Here is a 25277-nt window from a genome sequence, read left to right on the forward strand (position 1 = left end):
TCAATTACGGAACTCATTACTTGCAAGCACAGCAATACAAGATGTAAAATGAAGAATGGAAGGCAGTTTGAGCAAAAATCACAAACCTATTAATACGAGTGTGGAGACTTTTTACTACAAGACTGTTGACAGCATGATATTAAAATGTGACAGGCCTGTGGGTATTACTGCTCTCATTTTGCTGAACAAGACACAGGACTCATAATTCTGGCACAGGGCTTATAAGTCCATGAATTCTCATGTCATTTGCAAGCTCAGTGCAATTAATATTGACTGCCTAAAAAGATGTTTTGTTCAATAGCAGTCAACCAGTCATGCATTGAATAATGCCAGTGATTGGCATCTTTGTGCTAATCTTTACTGAAACTCTCTGAACTTGACTTGCATTAATGGCTCACTGACTTTTGGGACTATATAAGTTGGCCTCAAGTGGAGAAATGAGGCAAGCAGAACATTTGGAAAACGAGTTAAGAGAACACCCATTTGGGATCATGTGTTGATGTACTTCATGCATAGCCTTCATTCATAGCTTCTCTGCGCAGCACAGAAGAACATTGAGAGGGATGAACGATTCTGTTCAGTAAGAGTAGCGTCTGTTGAGGTATTAATGCTTCTGGACACACTTCACAGACTCTCACACGAACATTCATGATTTTCAAAGCAAAATATCACATGTGCGGCTCTCTGAAAGGCCGCTTAACTTCAAAGTCAGACTATCATTCTCCATGAAGAATATTCAAAGACGATTTGACTTCACTCTTTAGAAAGGTCAGTTGTTTTTTTGTTTTTTTTTAAATCTAAGCTCTCTGGGGTTGGCCAATTTCCAGCTCTGGCTATGCAGCCAAGTGCATTAGACTGCACAGATGAAGTACCACAGCCAACCAAGCAGAAAAATAACTTGTGCCTGCCTGGGATGGGAGGGGCCGGCCCGGGTTAGATTTGGACTCTATAGTGCCTGGGGCAGCCTGGGACTTGGCCACCATTAATTACCACTAATGAGTTGAGCATGATTGATGATGATGATGGACTGTACATCTCCTTCATAGACTAGGGAGGGATATCAGAAACAACACTGTGATGAGACAAATGTAGCTGCGCTGGTTAGAGGACCTGGGCAGCAAAGATGCATTTTGATGCTGAAGATGAATAATGACTGAAGGGAGATGAGTATTCAAAGGAATATAAACATAAAAGTGCTAGTTTCCTGGTTTATGATGCTGTATAAAGTGGGATCAAATCTGTCATTCAGAAGCATTTCTCAAGACACTTTTGTCATTTAAGAGCTGACTCTGAGTGTGAGGTCAGAAATCTCTCCACTGCACCATTTTAATAGTGCACCATTTGTGGCTTTGAAAGACTTCAGTATCCATGTTTTGCTGTTTTAAACTTTTAAGCGAACCCCACCTCAGGAACTGAGCAGAGAGTTAAACACTGAGCTTGGCCATTTCAACAATGACTCCCTTTTTGCATTTATATTCCTGGCATGCAGTGTGTATGAATCTCACATCTCTGCAGAGTGAAGCAGGAACACAGGAAAAGAGGGATTCTGTGTGTGTTATTTATGAATATATGCACATATGCATCTGTGCATGCACCATAGATCTGGGCGTGTGAGCAGGGATGCGTGTGTGAGCGTGCGTGCATGTTCCAGCTCCATGCCTGTGTTTTTGGATTTGAAGTGGCTGCTCGCTGCCAGCCAGCCTCCTCCACCCTCTGTGCTTCTCACAGCAGAGCCAGTGTGCTTCAGAGAGAAGCTGGGAAAACATGTGAGGGAGAACCCAGAGGAGCAGGAGGGAGACCCAGCCTACCTGCTGCCTGCAGCTGAGCGGAGTCAGTTGGTGCAGGACAGACTCCCAAAATACGATACCTTAAATATTTACTTTGGCTTGGTTTGTGCATTTCATTAACGGATGTACTGTTGGCATGGGCCATGACAGTTTTAACCTGCAACAAAAATCCTGGTTTGGGAACATATCGTTGTTTGAATCCCTTCAGGCAGAGCTGATGAGTGTTGGTATGCATATTGTTATGCTAATTTCTATTTATGATGCACAAGGTAGCTGCACTGTTTCTACCTCTTGAGTTTTTGTGTGTTACAAGTGTAAGAGGACATGTTTTCTTGAAAGATGAGCTTGCATGGCTGATTTAGTGAGTGATATTGCAAATTGCTCAATTACGGCTTGGCCGACGTTCACCCCTAAGTATGAGTGTAATCATTCACATACAAAATTTAACAAAGAGGACATTGTTTTTTGTCAAGCTTTCCACATTTTCCATCATAAGCAATAGAGTTGAGGTCAACGGGGCTCCTCCCCTGAGGTTTGGAGCATTGTTCAGACTGAATGATCACATTTCCAAAAGCAGTGCTTACACATTATCAAAGTGACAGGGATATTTGCTAATGGAGTTCCTCAACAGTTAGGGTCATCCCTCAAAGGAGGTGTCGGGGTAGGAGAAAGCAACAGGGAGCGGCACACAGCCCCAAGTCTCATCACTCTCTGCCAGGCGTGGCCAACCTCCAGTCAGAGTTTGTGCTACACTCAGCCACTTTGCAGAGCCAGAATGATAGATTACGCTAGGTGAGTTAAACAATTATGGAGCAATTTGGAGCTCGATGCCTCATAACTTGCAGTTCTCCCATCCTGAAACAACTCAGGGAAGAGTAATGAATCAACATTTGGAAAAGAAAGTCAGATAAGAAGATCAAGAAATTATTTGATATTATTAATAATAATAATATGAAGGGAAAGAGTGTTGTTTTTTTCCTTCATTGTCAAAAACTCACCTGTTTGCTGTTTTGACATATCTACTGTTAGTGTATTGAAAGATGCACACTTATGCACACGTACCAAGAGAGAAAGTCAAATATACATATTTAGGAAACACACATATAGAGCACTTTGACATTGTGCTATTATCTTCATATGAACAGCAGCAGAGTGAGGGGATCATCATAGTAAAGTAAATGAGGAATGAGAGAGAAGGCCATGCGACTGACGTGACTGTAATGACGCACAAGACAGCGGGGGTCTGGCCTGTCTGCTGGGATGGCAGCAGTTATCAGATTATTTTCGCCAGTTTGCAGACATGGGACTCCTGTGAGGAGCAGGGGGGAAATGGTGATAAATTTTGTGGCTGGCAGTTAGGTGTCACATGCATACTAGGCATTGTTTATGTGTGCGAATGTGTGTGTGTGTACTATTTAGAACATAATAAAAACAGTCATAAGGAGAGAGACACAGAAAGAAACCAACCTAACAGAAAGCAGTATGTTTGGAAAAGAGAAAAGTGCTATTTTTAATCGAGATTGTGGTCAGTGTGAGTGCTTATGTGCACAACAGGAGCCACTGGAATGAAACTGAGATTAACCTAAAGCATGACTACATTTTAAAAGATAACACTAATGTTATTCTATATTATTCTTATTATCAACAAAGCCCCTGAAATGACCAAAACCAACACTCTGTTAGTCTGTCTCTAAATACTTTCTAACTTCCCTACCCTGTCTGTGGCTCTCACCAAGCCTATTTGGTCCTGCTGAATAAATACATCGTAAAAAAAAGAGTCACAAATAAACTGCTTCTGTTTTGAATAGGGCACACTAATTCCCTAGAATAGCTGGGTACTGTAGTTTTTAGCAAACGTTACTTAAACAGGGGTAAATAGAGTTTTTTGGGAGGACTACTTTCAGTCATGGATTAATACACAATTGCTCTAGTGAGTATATATAGCAGCAGGCTGGTGATGTGGGATTGACTCAACATAAACTACAGTGCCCATGTTCATCGTAATGATGGAACATGTCACACAGTGCAGCATTGTGGCTTATTTATGTGTTTTTTATAGTTTCTGGACAATAATGGAGCCCTATGTCACAGTAAATACTTGGTAGGATCAATTTGTTGTTGTTTTTGCTATTTTAATGGGATATTTTGACAATAAGGGGAAAAAAAAGAATATCACCAGAGTTATTTTTTAACTGTGTCGTTATGAGGACAAGACATTTTGCGTATCCTTCAACTTATACGTACTCCACCGAGCATGCATCACTGTGGATTACAAATCCTGGTGTCATCATTCGTCATCGCTCCTTACATACAGTATTTTCTGTAATGCTTTGCCCAGAATGCTTTGAATCATCCTTTCCTCCCTTCATAGCAAATTTCACTGCATGCTTGCTCTGCTATAGTCAATCTTTTGCTTTCAAATGTGACATTTACTCAAATGACATTTAGTCAGGTATGCAGTCTCAATGCACAGAGGAAGAGTGGGAGTAGCTGCAGTTGTAGGTTTGCAGAGAGTCTATAAAGTGCAGGTTCAGGTTTGAAACATGTAATGCAGAAGTGTTGATTAAGCTACTGTAGAACAGAAAACATATTGGTAAACAGCATTAATAGTGAATGAGATTTGTGGTTTGTTTCTTTTTTGACCAGCAATTCAGATACAAACCACACACTATCTTGTTTCTCCTCACACACACAAAGAATCAGAATCATCTTTATTGGCCAACGATGTTTACACATACAAGGACTTTGGCTCTGGTTTAGTGGCTCTCAATGTGCTTACACGGAATAACAACACGACAACCTTCAGAAATATACACAAGTAATGACTATGTACAGGTGAAACTGTTTCTGTGAACTGTAAACAGCATACAAATAGTGCAAAGAAATAAAGAGTGTGAGGACTGCTGAGATAAATGGTAAAAAAAAGTACTGTATAGTCGATGGTTATGTGCAGTACAGCCTGTTCAGACATACAATAGTGAGTGAAATGTATTTTAATTTGTAGGTACAGTGGGTATTGTAGTGTTCAGGGTTATTGCACAGTGCCACAGTGAGAGACACAAAGTCATAGTGAGACACAGATAAAGTGACGCAGACACACACAGATTCAGGAACAAACATTCAAACGCACATGGCACACAGGCCGCGACTGTACCTTTCCTGCCTTAAGGATTTACTGTCTTATCTGCTTTACACTTTGCTTCATATTTATGCTGCTGAGTTTTCATGTCCAAGAGCGTCTTCGCTTAAAAGCTCCCAGTGTTTACAAGCAGCGCGATATGATGTCATCCCTTTTAAATGGCCCAGAGGAAAATATCCCCTTGCAGCAAATCTCATTTTATGACATTAGTCATATCCTTTAATTATTCCAGTGCCCTCAGTGTTAAATGAGCAATTACTTCAGAACATTGTTGCATTTAGCAGGATTGCACAGTTCGTCAGTTTGTCAAACATTCAGAGACGTTTCATATATTTCAGTCATGATTCTCAGTGACTCCATCCTTGACTTATTCTGTAATGCAACAGACCACACAAGCCCACTTTTCTTCTTATACATCAGATTATATGAGATAAATGTAAGGAAGAATATACCATACCACTGCTGTTTAAGACTCTCCCGAAAGCTTACAGAAAGGTAGTGCAGTGTGAGCGGAGGGATTACGGCTCAGTGACTTCAGATTTTTCCCTGCTGCTGCTGATTGCCAGTATTGTCTGGAAAGCATCCTGCGGGAAGCGTGCGACTCATGGATATTACACACAGACTTATTACCCTTGACAGAAGAAATGAGATGAAAAGAGAGAAATAATAGTGAAAGAGCTGCTACCTCGGGGTGGAATAACACACAGCCTACAGGGAGGCTGGTTTCCCTCTGATTGGAGAAGATTGCATAATTCTGGTTGTGCCCTTGTTGTGCGTCGGTCACCCGTCACAAGTCCTGTGTGTGTGTGTGTGTTTGTGTTTGTGTGTGTGTGTGTGAGTGTGAGTCTAGTATGGTGTAGTATGTACTGGAATGTGTGTTTTTTGCTTGACTTATTCACATCTGTTCCAGTTCGGTTCCAGTTCCAGTGTGTTGCTATTTCCAAGCTGCCTCAGTTGATTCAAAAGCATGCAGTGGCCTCAGTCGGACATCTCCATCCCCTTTTTACCTGTCTTTTTACTTCCTCTCAGCATTAGCTAACTGATGCTAACTAACAAGCTCTGCATCAGATCTTATTACTGAGGCAGAACAAACACTTTGGTACATAGAATTCAAGTCCCAATCCAATAAAAATTATTAAAATGTAAACATGTATAACTATAGGGCTGCAACTAACATTTATTTTCATTATCGATTAATCTGTTGATTATTTTGTCAACTAATCAATTAGTCTTTTGGTTTAAAAATGTCAAAAAATTGTGAAATATACCCATCACAATTTCCTAAAGCCTAAGGTGATGTTTTCTAATTGCTTGTTTTTTCTGTCAACAGTCTAAAACCCAAAAACATTCAGTTTATTACCATGTATGACAAAGAAGAGCAGCAAATCTTCATAATAAGAAGCTGAGTGTTTGTCATTTTTTATTAGAAATGACCTAAATGATTAATCCATTATCAAAATAGTTCCCAATTAATTTTCTGTTGATTGGCAAATCAATTAATCAGTTAGTTGTTTCAGCACTACCCACCACCAATAATCAAAATGGATCTTTGAATGACAGACCTTTTAATACAAAAACACTAGGAAATCGTACATAATCTTCAACTAATCAATTAGTCGGGGTTGGTTTGGGGGGGGTGATGTAACGGGACAGAGTGCACAGTGAACTCACATTTCTCTGTTTTGCCTCCTCAGGTTAGGCTAACCTATTGTTGCTAACTTTGGAGCTAACCCCATTCACTTTTCCAGCACTTGGGGAAACAACAGACCTGACCTTTGAGCATTTATTAACTGTTACACTTTAGTCTGTACTGTTCATTTACTGCCAGACTGAGAACTTACCGCTAACCTTTTCCTCTGCTCCGCTCGCATCCACCGTCACTTTCCTGCCACTCTTTTCCACTCCCTATGCAAACATACTAAGCATTGCCCTATTCCTAAATGGACGTTAAGCTACCGATATTTAGCGTTATTTTTGGCATTAAAAAATAGGGGTTCATTGATATTATTACAGGAGAAACACTGATTCAGTAAACATTGAGTACAGTTAGACCCAGCAGTCTCCATTAGGTTGGGCGAGTTCAAAGTTGTGAAAACAACGGGGGTGTTTTGAATACACCTCCATTTTCACAGGAAATAATGGATTAATCCTGGAAAGCTATTGATGTAGCACTTATGAAAGTAACACGGAGATTATTCGACCAATGAGAATTTAGTCGGACGAGAGCATATCGACCAACTAATCGACCAGTCGACCAGGAGACTACAGCCCTAAAAAACACTGATATAAAATATTAATTAGCACATCTCTAGGAATTGATTTTACAAATTAAACAGACACACCTTTAGAAGTACTTACCTGGAAGAGAACAGCTCTCTAATTAAAGAGATGCCATCAGAGGGCAGGCTCCATATTAAAGCCAGGATGTTCCAAATCAGACTGTCTGTTTGCTTCTTGATTTCTTGGTGTCCAATGTCCTCACCTCAAGGAGTGTCAATGATGAGGTGTGACTTTAATCAAGAGAATCTAATCTAAAACAAGATTGTACGCACTATTCACACATAGGTGAAACAGCAACACAGTGGAGGGCAGCGGGATGACGAAATAAACTGGATTGTTTAAGCCTCCATGACTGAAGTGTCCTTGAGCAAAATAGTGAGCTCTTACTAGCTTCCAGAGGCATCGTTCTGTATCTGAGCTGACCTGACCTCTGACCTTCATAAACGATCAATAAAGTATCATGTTTATTTTTGCATTGATTCTAATTCACTATGTAAAACAGGAACACAAGAGGGTTGATGTGCTCACAGATGGCTCTCCTCACTGAGCATAAAAATAACCCCTAAACCCGCAGTCAGAATGTATTTCCTTTGGCGGTTTACTCATACTTGTGTAAGAACACATCAGGAGGCTTGTGTGTTTCTTCCAGAGCGACACATGATGATGATGATCAGCTTTTTCAGTTTTCTGTACTGGATGACAACAAGAGGATCTTCAGCAGACTATATCCTGAATGTGATTGCCCAGCAATAGGAAATATTCAGTTTGCATTTAGCTGAACACATTGTTCTCTCAATAGAGCACATCCCACTTCAACTAGACATGTACCAAGTACCAGGGATTAGGACTGTCAACTTACTAATAATGATCTGTGTGTCTGCTATTGTGTGTATGCACTTTGGCTCTGTATGCAGCATGGTGTGTTATTAACTTGTTTGCAGTTACTGACAGTGTATTAGCATTTGTTTGTGTGAATGTGTTTGTGGTTCATCCAGTGTTCACACAGCTTCTCCCACTGCCTGTTTCCTAATTTAAGCAGACATTTGCATGTGTACATGTATTTTCTCATAGGCGTAGTGGTTACACAGTCCTACTTTATACCCCTGTGGCTGGCACAGGAGTAACCCATTAAAGACTTGTGGCTACCTCAGACCATACTGTGGTCACCTGAGAACCCAGACCGTGACCGTACCTCTGGAGATTTACAGTCTAGCCGTGCATACCAACACTCCTTCTAAAAAAAACACACGTTTCATATTAACACCTCTATTTCAACAACTCAACACAAACAGTGATGATAATTAAGAATGAATAAAGCAGCCATTTGAAGCAGGAAAGGCATTCTAACACATCTTAACACACGTCACTGCTGTTTCCCGCTTTCCGTCTCGCTACGTCTCCCTCTATGATCACTAGCTCGGCATACATATGGTAGCCATCTGGCCTGGCCGAACAGAGCCAGAGCCTAGAGTGAGCCTACTGTGATCCATGTACAGTAACGACAAGATTAACCCTTTAGAGCCATAATAATGCTCAGAATACATCTTTATCTTATGCTTTCTGCTATCACTCTAAGTGTGTTTGCATCCTGCTGTCTATATTTGTATTATCTCCTCACCTTTTCTGCTTTTCTTTCTTTCTGTCACTCTGCTTGCTTGTCTTCATGAATCAAATACTACAGATCTCAATCACATCTCACTCATCCAGTAACACTTCAGTGTGCCTCCTTCTAGAGTACTGCATTTGCCAAATTATGATTTACCAAATCAAAGCTCAACACTGCTGTGTCTGTATCTTATCTCTGTGTGTGTACCCTAAAGCCTGGTTCCCTGCAGAGCTGCAGTGTGTTTAGGGACTTCTCTGCATGTCCCTCCAAAATAGATTTAAGTGCAGGGTAGGAGCCACATCAACGTCAGCATTCCTGCCCCACTGCTCTAGTCAACCCTGACACAAGTCAGAGTGGGTCCAAACTACAGTAGTTTGATTCACAGATTCACAGATGATAAAAAAAATGACTATAATAAAGATCTTTATATTTTTCAAACTGTAACATTTGAAAGCTCTATTTAAACAACATGCTTTTGTACGACTCATTACACAAAATCAATTATAACAAAGAGTTTTTATGCATCCTCAATTTGCAAGAAATATCCATTTTAAACTATGAATATTGTTTAGCATCCAAGTTCAAAGACTTCCAAGGACTCTATCAAGTGATGCTAGGTGCTTGGAGAGTGAGAACTGTGGGACTGAGAGATATTTAGAAATGTTTTCCTGGTCTAAAACATATCACAGCTCTTCCCTCTGCCTGATCACATGACACACTGATGAGGTTTGAAAACTGCTGTGAAAGCACTAACTTTGGACTTAAATTGCCCGAGAAGCACAAAAGATATAACAACACAGCGTACAACTTTAAAAATTTAAAGTCTTGTGAATGTTTTAAAGTTTGAACAGGGTCTGTAGTCCAAGCAGTTGAGTTGCAACGTTAACCCAAATGCATTGTGATTGATTTTAAAGTATAAGTGCATCAAAAAAACAAAGATGGAAGACTGTCAGAAGGAAGTTTGTTTCATTTTGCATTTGTGTTAATATTTTGGCTAGAGTTTTCTGTTTTGTTTTGTTTTTTCTAGCAGTGTTTGCATGAAATATGTGTTGGACCATGCACTGGATCTTTTCTGTGCGGCTGCCTATCACAGAATATGACTAAGGTGCATTCGGTGACATCCTAATGGGAACTCCCGTACTTATTACTTCTTCTCCAGTGACAGCATGTTGCCTTGAGCATAATACAGCCTCCTCCCCTCTCTGACACTGAATAGCTGCCATATGGCAAACAGAACTGGTCCACTTCAGGAGAGACAGGTGCCCAATATCATCTCTCACCATTACACATCCTAAAACAACTTAACATGTCTTGCAGTTTTACATGAAAACCTGAGAACATTAAAATTCCAGGGAGATATCTGGTGCAGTGACAATCAGGAGGAAGATACTCACAAGAGTTCTCATCACGCAAGCACACACAGAGAGAAAGAGCGGCTACAGTCGCTGGCTGGCTGGCTGGCATGTAAGAGCTCCATCAGTTCCTCCCTGAGGGTAGACAGTGCCTTGCATTAGGACGCAGAGAGCCAGTGAGTCACCTTGCCTCAGTCCATCCTGAGAGCATTCAGCGCTTCACTGTCAGCTGGTCCTGCGCTCTCTGTTATTCCCCCACACCAAGGTTAAGGAGCTGGACAGTTAAAAGCTTAAGTGTAACATTAAGGTGTTTTTACAGGTGGTTTTTTTTGTGTGTGTGTGTTTTGCAGTACATTTATTCTATCATAGGCTGTTTTCACAGCAGACATTTTAACTTTGCACAATACTAGGACCCTGAAACTTAAGCAGCTAAATGTATCATTTATTACTCATCATTTTATTATTTACGTGTGCTTTTCTTACGGTGACGTCTGTTGCTCCTCCTGTGGTCTTGACAACACATGGCTGGTTGTTGTATGTTTAATGAAAAGCACTTTGAGCTGCATTTTGTGTATGAAGGGTGCTACAGGATATAAATAAAGTTTTTCATTACTATAATTATCAGTCATATTAAGGATCATGTTTTGCATGATATTATTTATCAGACTCTTTTTATGATATGGATCTTTATTATCTGTAAAATTGTCCAACTTGACCTAATTGACCATAAAATTTTGATATGAACAAATACGGTACAGTGTGGGGCTTTGACATGCACTTAGACCATGATATTTTTTAGCCACACTAGCATCGTGGCTCTATGGATAATGTCAGTCTGTCAGTCACTTGGTGTGTTGGTCCACTACTTTCGTTCAGACTGAAAATCTCAACAAATATTGGTCGGATGGTTGGCTTTTTAGTTTTTGCCTCAGCCTCAACTTTAGGTTTATGACTACTTGCAAATGTTAGCATGCTAACAGGTGAAACTAGAATGGTGAATGTGGTTAACAGTAAACAGCAACCAAATCTCACAGAACTTGTAAGACTTCATATAATAAGTCAGACTCCCTCAGAACCACTGTGATGGGGATCTTTATGAGTTATGCAATTTGTAAATACTTGATAAAAGTAAAGCTTTGACATACACTTACCTTGGTATTTTTTAGTAATGAAGTGGAAGGAGGAAAGCTTCCCCAACTACATCCTGGGTTTCTGTTTGGCACCAAATTTGCCTTCATCATTTCCCTGCATGTTTAGTCTCTTTCCAATAAGTATTAGGTCCAAGGTCTGCTCATGCAGCCCTGATACATGCTAGTAAATGCTGTAACTGTAGGAACCTCCAACAGAAAATCAAATCCAGCCAAATTAACAAATAAGTGAATAAAGCATACAGAAGGTGATGATAGGTCGAGGGTAAAATTGAAATAGACTGTCTGTATAAATGCACAAATCAAGCAACAGGTGTTGCCACCAGAAGCCAATTATGAAAATTATCGCTCCTGCAGCTCAATATTCTGGCAAATCACACCTGGGGGTGCCTTTAGTCTGCTCACATCAAAAGAGGCGGGTCGTGAATCCTGTGGTCACACTTTGAGTGGGCTATTGGTATATAATTGTTTGAGAAGAAAGTGGAGGGAGGAAGGTGCCAGGATAGCCCTCCTGCTGTTTTAAATGGTTTAAGATGGATTTCCTGGAGCTTTGCTCAATTGCTCACCAAAGAGGGCACATTGTGAGCAATAAAAGCAATAAAGGAGGTGTTTCAGAGCAATCCCTGCTGATGTGTTCCTGCAGAAACAGAAAGAATGTTACTTTTCTTCATAAGTGATCTTGTTGCCTCATCTGAGGGCTTTGGCTAAAACTGGTAACTGTTCAGGACACCTGACACCGGTGAAGCAGACGGTGGTGTCTCCTGCTGTTTGTTCCAGAGTCGTGCAGGTTGTCAGTAGCTCTCTGGCCTAATGCGACCAAAGATGTAGATGAGATGGTGCTAAGGCTGCTGCTCTGTAAGCAGCTGCTCTGTAGGTTTATGAGCTAAATAACTGTGACTTATTACCAAAAAATCTATTTCCAGATGTTTTTGCCACACAGTTTATGATTACTTGTGTAATGTATGGTGAAAAAAGTGGAGCGTAATCAGAAGCATGCCCTTTAAAATGAGCACATTTGAAGCACTGCAGATTTAGATTAGATTTTCAAAGAAAATATCAGAGATTTTGAAACATATTCTCTGTCACTACATGTTTTTAACTATTGTCTCATTTGGGTGTGGTGGGGGGAATAAATTTAAGGAAGTGTCTGCTCCCACAGGATGAATGAAGAATGTCTTCTTTGCCGTAGGCGGCATGTGCATGAAATTAGCAGCATATTATAAGAGAGGAGCCATTAAGACCAAAGCTACTTTTTTGCAGTGATTAGGGGCAAAGCAGTAGAGTCACTGCGCTCAGCCATTTCATAAGCTGACACCCTGCGAACAGTAAGAAGGGTGCGGCACGAAGCTACACAGGAATATGAAACTGTCAGAAGAGAGCAGTCTGATTCGTCACCCTCAGAGCGAGGAGGAGTAACTAACACATGGAGGTGTGAATAATGAAAACACATCTGAAATATTACACATTATTACCTTTGGGAGAATTCCCTAACAGGTGCAACAAGGAGGGATAATTACAACCTTGTATGGTCTCCACTGTTTTCAGATTCTGACTCTCTGTGTACAACTGTTTAATAATCTCATGTGTTAAACTTTTTTGTTCTTTTTCATTAATATGACAAAGGCAAAGATAATGAGATATTACTGATAGTTAAGGGGGACAGTGTGTCTTTTATTCCTAGTGGGTCTCTTTTCTCTACTATGAAAATATTCTAATGATTTCTCTCTCTCTCTTTCTCTCTCAGGTGTGCTCAGCCTACCTGAGGGTCTGACTCTTCATAGGGACCAACAGCAGCAGCAGCAGCGAGCAGGGAAGAGCGGAGAGGGAAACGCCTACAATCAGTCTGAGCTGCGCTCTGTTGAGCAGTGCTTACTGGCCACACGAGTAGGCAGCATCTCTGAACTCAGTGAGTCGTATGTATGTATCTGTGTGTGGGTGTGATGGGAGAAGTCTGGACAGAGAAGTGAAGGACTATCACTGACCTCTCTCTCAAGTCAATGTGCCCTTGGGCAGTTAATCACCCACCTGCTTTAGTAGAGCTGCAGGGTGGTCACCACTGTCAGATGATGATATTAAAGCTATTTGAGACAGTAGTGTGCTTCCAACTGTGTGGCAATACTTTGGTTTCAACATGACGATGCACATGCACAAATCCATAAAGTAATTGTTTCCTGGGTTTGGTGTGGAAGAACATGAATAGCCTGCACAGAGCTCTGACCTCAACTCCATCCAAAAACTTTTTGAATGAACTGGAACACTGACTGTGAGCCAAGCCTCACCGCCCAGTATCAGTGGTCTTGCTAATGCTCTTGAGGCTGAATGGGAGGAAGTCCCTGCAGCCAGGTTCCTAAAATCTTGTGGAAATCCTTTCCCAGAAAAGTGAAAGCAGGGTATTAATGCTCATGGTTTTAGAATGAGATGTTTAGGTGTCCAGCATACTTTTGTTGATTTATTGTATGTGGCTGTGTGAGTGTGAGGTGAGGTAGGATGTTGATGGAAAAAAAAAACATTTTAGTCCAGAGAAGCTACACCTGCTCTTGGTGTGAAAATCCTTTGAAAGAGTATTTAAACCAGCTGATACAAAATGACCCTAAAGTCAGAGTGACCCAACACACTTATTCAGAGGTAGAGAGTGCTATTTAAGTCTTATAAAATCACAACTAAAAGGTATTTTCAGTGCAGGTTTTATTGATGGTGTGTAGCTCTGGTCAGTTCAAAGTCTCCTTCACATTTGAGTTACTTGTAGATATGATAACATGATGATAATGTGATGTTTAATAACGCACAAATATTGCTGCTACTGTATCAGTGAATCACTGTATCATAATCCTGCTGTGCGTGTGTATGTGTATTATTTAAATGAATGTGATTTAGTGGGAGTTGCAATTCTACTGAACTCCATTCATTAAAAAATGATTTTAGCTTGTTTTTAGTTTTTACAAGCCCTCCAAAAGTTAATTGAATGTCTGTCTCACAATGTACTCATTATTCAAAGAATAATGGACATCAGAATTCCTTCTGAAAACATTTATACATTATGAAGTCATTTACATAGGCTTTAGGAGTCTGTTTTATATCATAATAATAATAATAATGATAATAATAATAGATTTTCCGCATCATTTGAGAAATTACATACTGATTATGTTTTAGGCTCTCGTCCTCACGCACAAAACAAGTTATTATATGCAAAAGTTGGACAAAGCAAAGTTCAGCACAAGGCCGTCATTACAGTTTTCACCTTATTTTCTGTTTTGGGGAAAGTTTCATCCAAACTTTTATAGAACGTTAACAAATCAGCAGCGGCAAGCTGTGCTGCAAACCACAACATCATGTTTTCTTATTTGATATAATCAGATATAATCATAGCTTTCCTCAAAGGGCGAGCAAGATGCTCATTGGAAGTGATTCTTGGTTGCGTGCAACTCTGCAGCTCATTCCAGAAAACACATTTGAGTGCTGCAGTGTCAAAAAAACAAATTCAGTCACTTAAGGATAGATTATCTCCTAAAGTGCGTGACAATATTTTTGACAAAAAAGAAAAGAAATCCTCAAACTAAGTAACGGCGAAAGGGTCATAAAGGGTCTATTTCTGTTGCCATGGCATCGGCATGTCAAGACAAGGCTATGGGAAATATTTTCTGTATATCAAGTGTAAACAGTGATCATCAGAGTATACACAGAGCCAATTCTCCTCACTGTATGTTTTCTCAGAGCCAACATGGGAGGGGTGAGGTGCAGAGCTGAGGCAAATCGCCGGTCCTCTGTCCATGTTGTATTGATGAGGTCAAGCAAGGACTCATTCTGTTATGTTGACAGTGCAAACACGCTCTGAGACAACAGAGCGGCCGATGGATAATAGCAGAGCTTAGTCCGGTGGTAATGTTCAGGAGAAGACTTCCGTAAATAACTATAGGATTTGCAAATAGACACGCATCCTCAAGCTGCAAAAAAAGAAGAAGAATTGAGAAAAGCTGAACAGCTGGAATTGATTGCACTATCAGGCTGTCACAAACTGTATTTGAAAGAGAGCAAGATGGGAAACAAAAAGAATAAAAGATGGGAAGGTTAAGGAACAAAGACAGCTAAGTTTGATTATCTAAAATACATTTCATGGAATAAAATGACACAGGCTGCTCCAGCACGGTAACATTTGCATCCTACATAGGGACAGTCTTTTGCTCTGGCATTTAGACTCAATTTTAGAGGTTTGCTACTGATTTACCTCTTTGTATTTTCTCATTTTCTCCTCCGCCAAAATGCCAAATTAGCATATTTGAAATGACAGTCCCGCAAATACTGCAGTTATTAGTACGGGCGGTGTGTCATCATCACACAGTCATCCTGTGTTTGGTTGTGTAACTTAGTATGTTACTGAATTCGGTTGAACCTATTCTTAGAAGCGCTGATGGCTTGGAGATACAGAATGCACTTCATGCAGGCTTTCTCAATACATAAATCAGTGGGAAAATATCACCAACACAAAGTGAAACAAGGTCAAATGGCAGGGACCTCGGGGTGCTGAATGATACTACTGGGGGCTTCTGGCTGCACATCCATCAGCAGCATCATACACTAAGACACCTCTCTAACTTTAAAGGAATAGTTTGATATTTTGAGACTCGTTCACTTTCTTGCCAAGAGTTAGATGAAAGGATGGATACCACTCTCATGTCTGTCCATTAAATATGAAGCTACAGCCAGGAGATGGTTAGCTTACCTTAGCATAAAGACTGGAAGCAGGGAGAAACAGCTAGCCTGGTTCAGTCCAAAGGTCCACCTAACATAGGGAGACCATATTTTCAAACCCCCAAACCGGGACCCATAAGTGTACCGCACGTTCATGCACATGCACATGTATACACTTATGCCCGCGCCATAGGCATTTTCATCAAGATGAAGATGAGGGGCAGTTATTTCAGCGCTTAGCACACCTACTGAGCACACCTTTCAACATCATAGACAGCACCTCAGCAGACAAAAAATTATGTTTTGTCTCCCAAAATCCACCAAGGTTTTTGTCAGTGTGCACAAGCGCAGGCTGCCGGCTAAATGGCTGACTGTGACGCATTCCCTGCCAGCTTTTTTTTTTTCTTTTTAAACAAAACAAGGTACAAATCTCTATGTGGCCTATAAATAACTTTATAGACTATAACATAAAAATAACTTTAACTAACATCTTCACAAAGCTATGCCACAAGCTGCCACAAGTTTACGAAGATTAAAACGTCATAACATTAAATCACAATTGCAACTCGTTAATAACAAAACCCAAGAAAGAGTCTTTAAAGAAAGTTACCTTTAAGAAGATTGCCGGGTACTTTAGACTCTGCAGTCTTTCTTCTTAGTCAGAGTTTCTGGAGTTTTCTGGAGCTCTTAGTTCTCACGGAAACCAGCGCTTATGTTTGGCTGGTGTAATATGATCTTTTATATCGGCATTTCCACCGTGCACAAATGTAAATGTACTCTTGCACTGTGTGCAGAACGCAGCATTTTCATTGCGGGGTACTTTATGAAGGAAGGAGTAAGACTCCTGGAGCTCTTTAGAAAAGACAGACGCTCTCTTCGGCATGACAGCTAACTTTTAGCATACTGACAGGTTCTGTCAGAAAGAGCCGCAAGCGTCATAGGCTAGCAACATTCTCGACAACGACACACTGATTGATTGATACACATACAGACAAATCAGTGTTGAATTCAGACACATGGTGCATTGTTCATGTTTTTATATTGGGTTAGTTAATAATGAGTTTGACAGAACATGATAAATGTCAATGTAAGTGCAGAAAACAAGTATAATATTATAATTAATATTTTAATTGTGGTGAAAACCGGGACACTTTAGTGTTTTACACATATTTTTCGAGACTCACGACACCCAGCTTGAAACTGGGACAATCCAGGACAAACTGGGACAATTCCGGGATGTCTGGTCACCGTAACCTAACAGCGCCTCTAAAGCTCACTAATTAACACATTACATTATGTTTGTTTAATTTGTACTACCACTGAAATGTAAATTGTCAGTTTATTTATTTATTTTTTGCTATGTGTCACATTACCTCTTGGCTGCTAAGCTGTTTCCCCCTGCTTTCAGTCTTTATGCTAAACTAAATTAGCCAGCTGTGGGCTCCAGCTTTATACTGACAGTACAAACATAAGAGTATTATTATCAGTCTTCTCAAATAACTCTTAATAGGAAAGTGAATTATCGTATTTCCCAAAATGCTGAACTTTAATCTGCAAAATATCTTGGGTAGAACCAAACTGCAACATTAAATTTTGTGGGGCTGTTTTTTCATTCCAGAAGAATGAATTTTACACTTCTCTTTCTCCCATAAAACAGTTTGAAGCTCTGATCCAATAAGTTCTGAGGTTGTCAAATCTCAAATCTCCCAATATTTTCAGATTCAGACAGTCTGTCAGAGGTTAGCCAAAACATGCCAGTTTAAAAGAATAGTTCAGCATTTGGGAAATTGTCTTATTTCCTTTCCCAAAAGGTTTTTGTGGAGGATTAAACCAAGATAGAAAAAAGACAGAAGTAAAAAATAGGTCGATCAAATCTCCATTTTTATGTATTTCCATTGACAGCATCCCTCAATCAAGCAAATACCTACTGAGGCTGGGTAGATTTTCTTAAGTGACTCAAAGGTGACTTATGCTCTTTCCCAACCTAACTTTCCTGACCCACTGTCACTGCTGTTGGTCATATCATAGTTCATGGTCATATCCCGCTATCTGCACTGGTTTGGTATTGTGTACTATTCAGTGTGGCAACTGTGCAAACAGAATTGGTGGGATAGAGTGATGCTGTTTGGATGACAGACACAGAGTAATATCAGTTGTCTACTATTTAGGAAATGTTTGATTTATGATACAATTTTGATACAAACAATGTAATACATTTATAGGCACACCGAGACATTCAGTGTTTAAGTAATCAAGCTTCCATGTGTCTCAGATTTCCTCTGGTTTTACTCTGTTATGCTTCTGTATTTGGTCTATGAGTTTGAAGACTAATAGGCACTTCTGGCACAACTGTAATTATAGACTTGAATTCTTTGTCAAGTTAATTTTGGCCTTTTAACTTGTTCACAAATTTTATTACCTGCAACTATATTAAGCACTAAAATAATAATGCCTGTATTAATAATTCATGTTCAGGGATCTACTTTCTCCACTGGATACCTTGCCATACACTATTAGTTATTAATGCTGATTAAAAAACGCTCAGCAATATCATTATTCACTACTGGACATGAGGCATATATCAATTTAAAATTTTAAAACACATTTTGCTACAGCAAGGAATATGATCTGGTGCCGGTTTTCTTTCTCCTTTTGTCCCAATTGATGCTTCATGTGTTGAGGCCTCATGTAATGTGCTGCTTTTATCTAAGTGTTTCACAGTGTTAACAGAAGACGCTGTTGCTGAGAAGAGGCTCCCAATGGCCTCAGTAATACCTCTCAAAGATCATTTTGTCATAGCAGCAGTAAGAGCGGTAAGAGTTTTTTAATATATCTCCACTGAAGGCAGTGCTTACTTTTAATAACGCAAAATGACTATGTATCTGATAAAAGCAGCAGAATCTCGTAGGAAATTGAACAATTTAACAATGTTAGTGCCTACTGGTAGAAAGTGCCAACTTAGTGTTCTGCGCTGTCAATTTAGTAAGCTCAAAGGAGGGATGATTTCATCAAAGCTTAAAGGTAAATGGAGTCTGATGTCTACAGTATAAAAGATTAAGTTACAAGGGTTACATGTGACAAATATGCATTATGCAATCAGTAATGGGATCATTTTGTTTCCTCAGTGATGTTTTATAACTGATGATAACATGAGTTTAGTAGATTTTTTTGAGCTGTTACCTTTTTCCTGTCTTTTTTTATTTCTCTCTCTCTCTCGGTGAGTCTTTTCACACTAGATTTAGATGGAAGAGCTCCAGAAAGATAGTGTTTGTGCCCTCTATGTTATCTGATATGCGTGGTAGTTGGTGGCTAAAAGCTCCGGCTGTTTTCAAACGGGCCAAACTATTAGCAGGAAGAATAGCTTAGCATCTTGTTCAGTCAGGATGGCCACAGGCGACCATTAAACATAATCACAGCCGCATAGCAACAAATAATGTGATTGAAAGGCAGAAACTGTGATGATGGCAGCAGCTGCACAGTGCAGCTATAGGAGCCATTCATCTATACTCAAAGAAAAGCTGGTTATTGTGCACTTATTTACCTATAAAGGCCTGAATGTAATTGCTCCATCAGAAATGAGTTAATTTCAACATTTCTAAAGAGTATGCTTTCTCTTTCACCACTAAACATGGCTAAACAAGGCTTCATACTCTTTGAAATAATGAGCAGTTCTGTGGGTGCTGCATCACCGGTTACTGACCTTAAAGGTGCCAACTCTCATAAAATCCCTCGTAAATCAAAGCAGTGCCATTATATTCTGGGAAACTGGCATATATTTGTGATTTTTAATTTTCTAAGGGGATTTCAAAGCTTTGAAAACAAAAAGAGCATTCCCCCACTGCTAAAAGGTAATCACTGAGACACCTGAGGAGCAGGAACTGCTGCACGAGGTCTCCACCTCTCCTCTTCTTGTTAGCATAAAGAATTAATTACCCAGGATGAGGAATTGATTAAAGGCTTGAATTTTATAATGACAAGGCTATTGACGTTTTAGCTTATTAAAGTGCTGTACCTCTGCCCGTCCTTCCTCTTTTCTTGGCCAAAACGAGGACTTCTCATGACTCTGTGCTGATATTTGGTTACTGGAAACAACGAGTCAACCCTTTTTCAGCAGTTATTTTTGTGTACACCTGCTGAAGTAGCAGCAATAATCTCACTTTATGTGTTAAACTGCTGGTACTTCACTGCTGTTGCACTCTTTCAGTGTTGCTCCACAGGCTTAGAAATAATCTTCCTCCTCAGCCCGGCGACGGCCTGCCTGCCTCGTCTGCCAGCAGGAGAAATGTCACAGGCCAGCATTACTAAGACATGAGAACTCGCTGTCGCTGACCACCTCAGCTCCACTTACCAAGCTTAAGAGGGCACTGTTACAAGCTTATCTGTACTCCCGTTGGTACAATTAAGAGAAAGACGAGGGAGAGGGAGCAGATAGCGACAGAGAGAAATTGCAAGGGCTTAACTTAAAGTTTGCAAAAGAGCTGGTCATTCCCAGCATCATATTTCCTGCACATTGCATCGTAAGGTAATGTCCAGAGCATTTCTCTATCAGCACAGCACCACTTCTCCCAAAGGACAGCTGAGAGATTGACTGTTTCACTGCATGAATGCTATTCCCTCATTCAGACGTCCTTTTCATACTCTCCTCTCTCATTGTTGAGGCTAAATGGAATCTTGGCAAGCGCTAAATAGCACAATTTTGATGCTAAACAAGCCCTTTGTCCGTGGGAATGACTGTTTGTTCTTGCTCTGTATTGTCTAGTCACACATACAGCATAGTTCATTCAGACCAGGGAACCAAGCGCCATCATGTTCTATTACTTTTTTTTTTTTTGCCTTGAATGGCATCAGATTGACCAGAACAATATCACACAGCCTTTTTTTTTTTTTTTTTTTTTAGATCAACTCTGCTTCAGAATTTCATTATATTTTCTCATAGTGCAGTGGGTCTAGACAGGAAGGACAAGCGACAGAAATCTGACAGCATTCAGTGAAATGGGATTTGAGTCCTTGGTGTAATAATAGAGGGCTGTTTTTCAAGTAAGCATACTCTGCCACTCAGTAACTAAGGTGCCACAGTCGTAAGGTTTTCGTCAAGTAGTCTTGACTATGTCGCTTGCAAGAAAGAAACTTCTGATTTACTGTAGAAATTTTTAAAAAATCTCATCTTTATCTTTTTGATGAACTGACTTTGCTGTACTTAAAGATTATCTGACTTGTCCCTTATGTATATAAAAAAGGCAGACCATGCTTTTCCAAGAACTGTTTACCTTCTTTTAAACCTGCCTAGAGAATATTCAAATTTTTATTAGTAGAGTCCTCTCAAGCTTTAATTTTCAAGCCCAACTGGATGACCTTAAAGTACTGACAAATTATGCAAAGGGAATAGCTTGGAGTAGCTAATGTTTATCCATAAATATGCATTCTTCACACAGTGCAGTCCTGAGAATGCTTATACTCCTGCTCTCCCCTCTGTGAGCTGTACATAAAGGACTGGGATGAGCCATGTCTTTTTTCCTGACTGTGGTGCATGGAAACTCTCGATTTCCCCTGACAGAGTGAGCTCTAAGGGGGCTGGAAGGAATAAGGATGATTCTCCGGTGTCTTTTTAAAGGCCGTGTGCTCAAAATATTCCTGTCTTTTCTCTCTTGTCTCTGAATGTGCCTACACATGAAACCTTTTCTCACTGCTCGTGCTCCTTTTTGTGATTCCCTGTATGGTCTGTGTGTGTGTCTGTGTGCGTGTAGGTGACCTGGTGTCCCGAGCCATGCACCACCTACAACCGCTGTACATGAAGAACCACAACAATGGAACGCCAATCCACCAGAAGAGCAGTGTGATTCACTGGGCGCCTGAGGCGATCTACACGCTGTGTTACTTCATGCACTGCCCTCAGATGGAGTGGGAGAACCCCAATGTTGAGCCCTCCAAAGTTACCTTACAAACAGAGAGGTGAGAAGCAAACACATTTATGGATGGTAGAGAGGGGCATAGGAGTGTTCCTCAACACTGAACCTACAGAAAGAAAGACAAACCTGTTGAGCTATCCTAAATCTCTTGACAAAGCTGTATGTAAAGGATAAAACCAGCAATATCTGTATTTTTGTTACAGTCCACAAATCCCATGAAAAGAGCAAAACCAACAATGAATTGATTCTAACAATAGATGGTAATCTGATGTATTTTATTCTTCTGGTTTTTTGTTTGTTTGTTTGTTTGTTTGTTTTGTTACTCTATCCCACATACACTATCTTGCTTCCCAAATCACAATACCAAATATATAATCCACTGCTGAAAATAGTCCCCCAAAAATGCACTGTTTACTTGGTTGGTTTTGGTGTCTTCATACAACATGATTTGTTAACAATAAGAATTTTATAGAATAATGTCAGTTTTATCCTTTAAATGTATAGATTTTGAAAATTTCTGACACTGTTGCTCCATCCAAGTGGTAGTATCAATACCACATCCTCCCTTTTGGCTCTGATATATTATCTCTGTCTATGGTTCAATTTAATTTTGAGATCTCTAAGAACATGCCACAATCTTTAGCCTTACTTGTAATTGATGACCTTGACCAGCCTCCACCAGGAATCTAGAAGACACACAAGTCACATTACCACAGAAACACAGGCTCACAAGTGGACAGGACACGACAAGTACAGGTGTGAACCCAAAACACAGTGAGGACGCATTAAGATCCGGTCGCACAGATAACATTCAGAGGTGGTCTGGACTGCATATGACCACATTCTTTTAGTAGTGTGTATGTGAATGTGTCCTTTGCCACATTGAAGGGCCGCCTACTCAACTGACGTCCACCTAATAAGCGGAAGTACGAACTCTTTCACACACCAATGGCTTTATATTAAAGTGCTAAACAACAAGGGGGCTGGCGATCGTAGCAGAGAGTATTAAGTTAGCAGTATAGCGGTGAATGTAACAGTGCCCAAGTCAAGTTCCCGTGTCTTGCTTGCCACCTGCTGATTAAAGTGAAGGGGATTAGTGCTTAAGTTAGCGATAAGGAGTTAGCCTCACCTGACCAGGCTCACTTAAGGTGGATTGACTTTTAAGGTGGACCAACTACTCTCATTTTAGTGACAATCTTAGCCACTGCTAACAGAGAAACGCATGGCTGCTGATTCTCTCCTCTCTCTCATTAAGTCTTTGCAAACGGAAATGATTGCGAGGAAGTGATATCTGATCACAAGCGGTCATTAGAGACGTATGTGGAGACGCATTCTAATGCCAAGTGTGAACTGATGCACTTAGAGCTGTCCACTTGTGATCAGATCACCCAAGACGCATGTTAATGCCAGGTGTGAACAGGGCCACAGGCAACAGAAACATGTAGAAGAGAATACACTATGTAGTAATAATGAGGAGTTGTCAGTTGCAGTATTCAGAATTTAACTTGTAACACCATCCTCCATGTTTCAGCAGTGAAGAATATTATACAGCATGTTGTTGCACAGTAGAGGTTTCATAAAACCACACTGTGCAGTGCAGGGCAAAGTAACACAAGAGTCTGGTATTGATTAAACTATCAAACTCCTGCTCCTCATTTTGTACCATGTGGAACAATAAAATATTGCACCTTTAATGTTCACCAGGACAATAATAAAAGGAATATATAAGACCACAGTGCAACAAAGGGAAACTCCCTTCAGTTAACTACAATTTACACTCCTGAATCTGTCCTCCTTTTCACCTCTGCATATAACTTTATAGACACAATCTACTGGTAATGCACCTTCTGTGGGGAACTGCGCAGATCATTCTGCAGTAACTGTACACCTCTGCTCTGTTCTTTTATTATATTCCTGGCGCTCTGTGCGTACCCCCAAAATGGCACACCAGATGTTTCCCTCTGTATAGTTTTATATAAGTCAATTGTCAAATTATTGGCTAGTAGAGTGAGTCCTTTGGTTGACCTCAGGAGCAGCAGGAAGGGGCTGTTGAAGCGGGCATGCACAGACATGTGCCCAGTCAGTATTGATAATTATCGTCAATGACGTAGTGGGACGTTCTCAGTCGGCAGTGTTGGAGCTGTGTTGGTGCCTTATGCGAGAATGACATAAGGATTAGGCAATATTTCCATGGTGTTAACTTCCTCAAGCCTTCATTCTGTAGTTTTTGGACTATTCGTCGTTTTCCCACAACTCAGCCTGTACGTAGTCAGAGCACAGGAAGGCACAAAACACTCCTCATAATCTTTGCAGTTTCTGCTGAGTTTATGAGCTATTTCTTTTTACATTTTTCATCCATCATATTCCACTGTATCATTTATACCTTGAGTTGTTCAGTATTTCCTACAGTTTGGAAACAGTCAGGAAACCCCTGTCAGCCTGCGGCAGAGGTGGGAATCGGGGCTGACAGTTGAGTCTGAGCAGCTCTCCTCTGGGGCTCCAAGCTTTATTGCCTGCAGTGGAGCAAGTTATCAACTAATGTGTGTCCCAGGTGTCCAACTCACATCTAGTTTAGCTCTCATCAACATTAGAAACAAAAATCGTATTTGTGCATGGTTATTTTAGTTATATTTAAGCACATTGCCAGAGCCAAAATTAGAGAAAGACCTGAGACTGCAACAAGAATGTCTCCACTTTATTACTGTTCTTGAAAGAGCTTTGCATGGAAAAAGCAAGACCTTGAACTGCTTGTGAACTTGTGTTTCCATTGGACTTGTGAGGGAATGCATTGCCATTATACGTCCCTTGCCTCTTGATTAGGTGTTGTGTGCTTTTTTAATTAAGTCTGCAGGACTAGTAACGTCATGTGGGTGTAGGTCAGGCTCTTTTGAAGTGAGTAAAAACAAGGTTTCCTCAGCTCAAACTATTATTAAAAGATCCACTAATCAAGTCCGAGAAACACTGGTGAGTGACTAATTAACAATGACTGACAGATATGAGCCTAGCGCATGTCAAGGACAGTGCAGGCATTAAGACATCCTTTGTGGAGTGATGTATTGAACAGTAAATCTCAGAGGAACAGACAAGTGAACACAGCATAGATGTGACAGCTCATAATAAACACACAATCAGCTTATTTCTTCAGCTGCATTCAAACGATTGATATCAAAGACAGTTTTATGTCTTATGAACCCAAGCAAATTGTTAATGCTATGATCTGAATACAGTTTTATAATGATGAAAAAGAAGTATATTATAAAAAAAATAATGACATTGTCATATATATCACACATACACACACACACACACACACACACACACACACACACACACACACACATCTATATCCATAATTAATTTCTTTTGTGCA

General features: G+C 40.2%; 1 protein-coding gene across 2 annotated transcripts in view; it reads left to right on the forward strand.

The window, feature by feature from the left end:
- btbd11b (BTB (POZ) domain containing 11b) overlaps positions 1-25277 on the forward strand; it is a 71742-nt gene that overhangs the window by 34496 nt on the left and 11969 nt on the right. For both annotated transcript variants that reach the window (XM_042411539.1, XM_042411540.1), the window contains exons 2-3: positions 13057-13218; positions 21746-21950. In XM_042411539.1, coding sequence (XP_042267473.1) covers positions 13057-13218; positions 21746-21950 — 367 coding nt within the window. The remainder of the gene's footprint in view (positions 1-13056; positions 13219-21745; positions 21951-25277) is intronic.

Source organism: Thunnus maccoyii, chromosome 5 (assembly GCF_910596095.1).
Source record: "Thunnus maccoyii chromosome 5, fThuMac1.1, whole genome shotgun sequence".
Classification (NCBI taxonomy): domain Eukaryota; kingdom Metazoa; phylum Chordata; class Actinopteri; order Scombriformes; family Scombridae; genus Thunnus; species Thunnus maccoyii.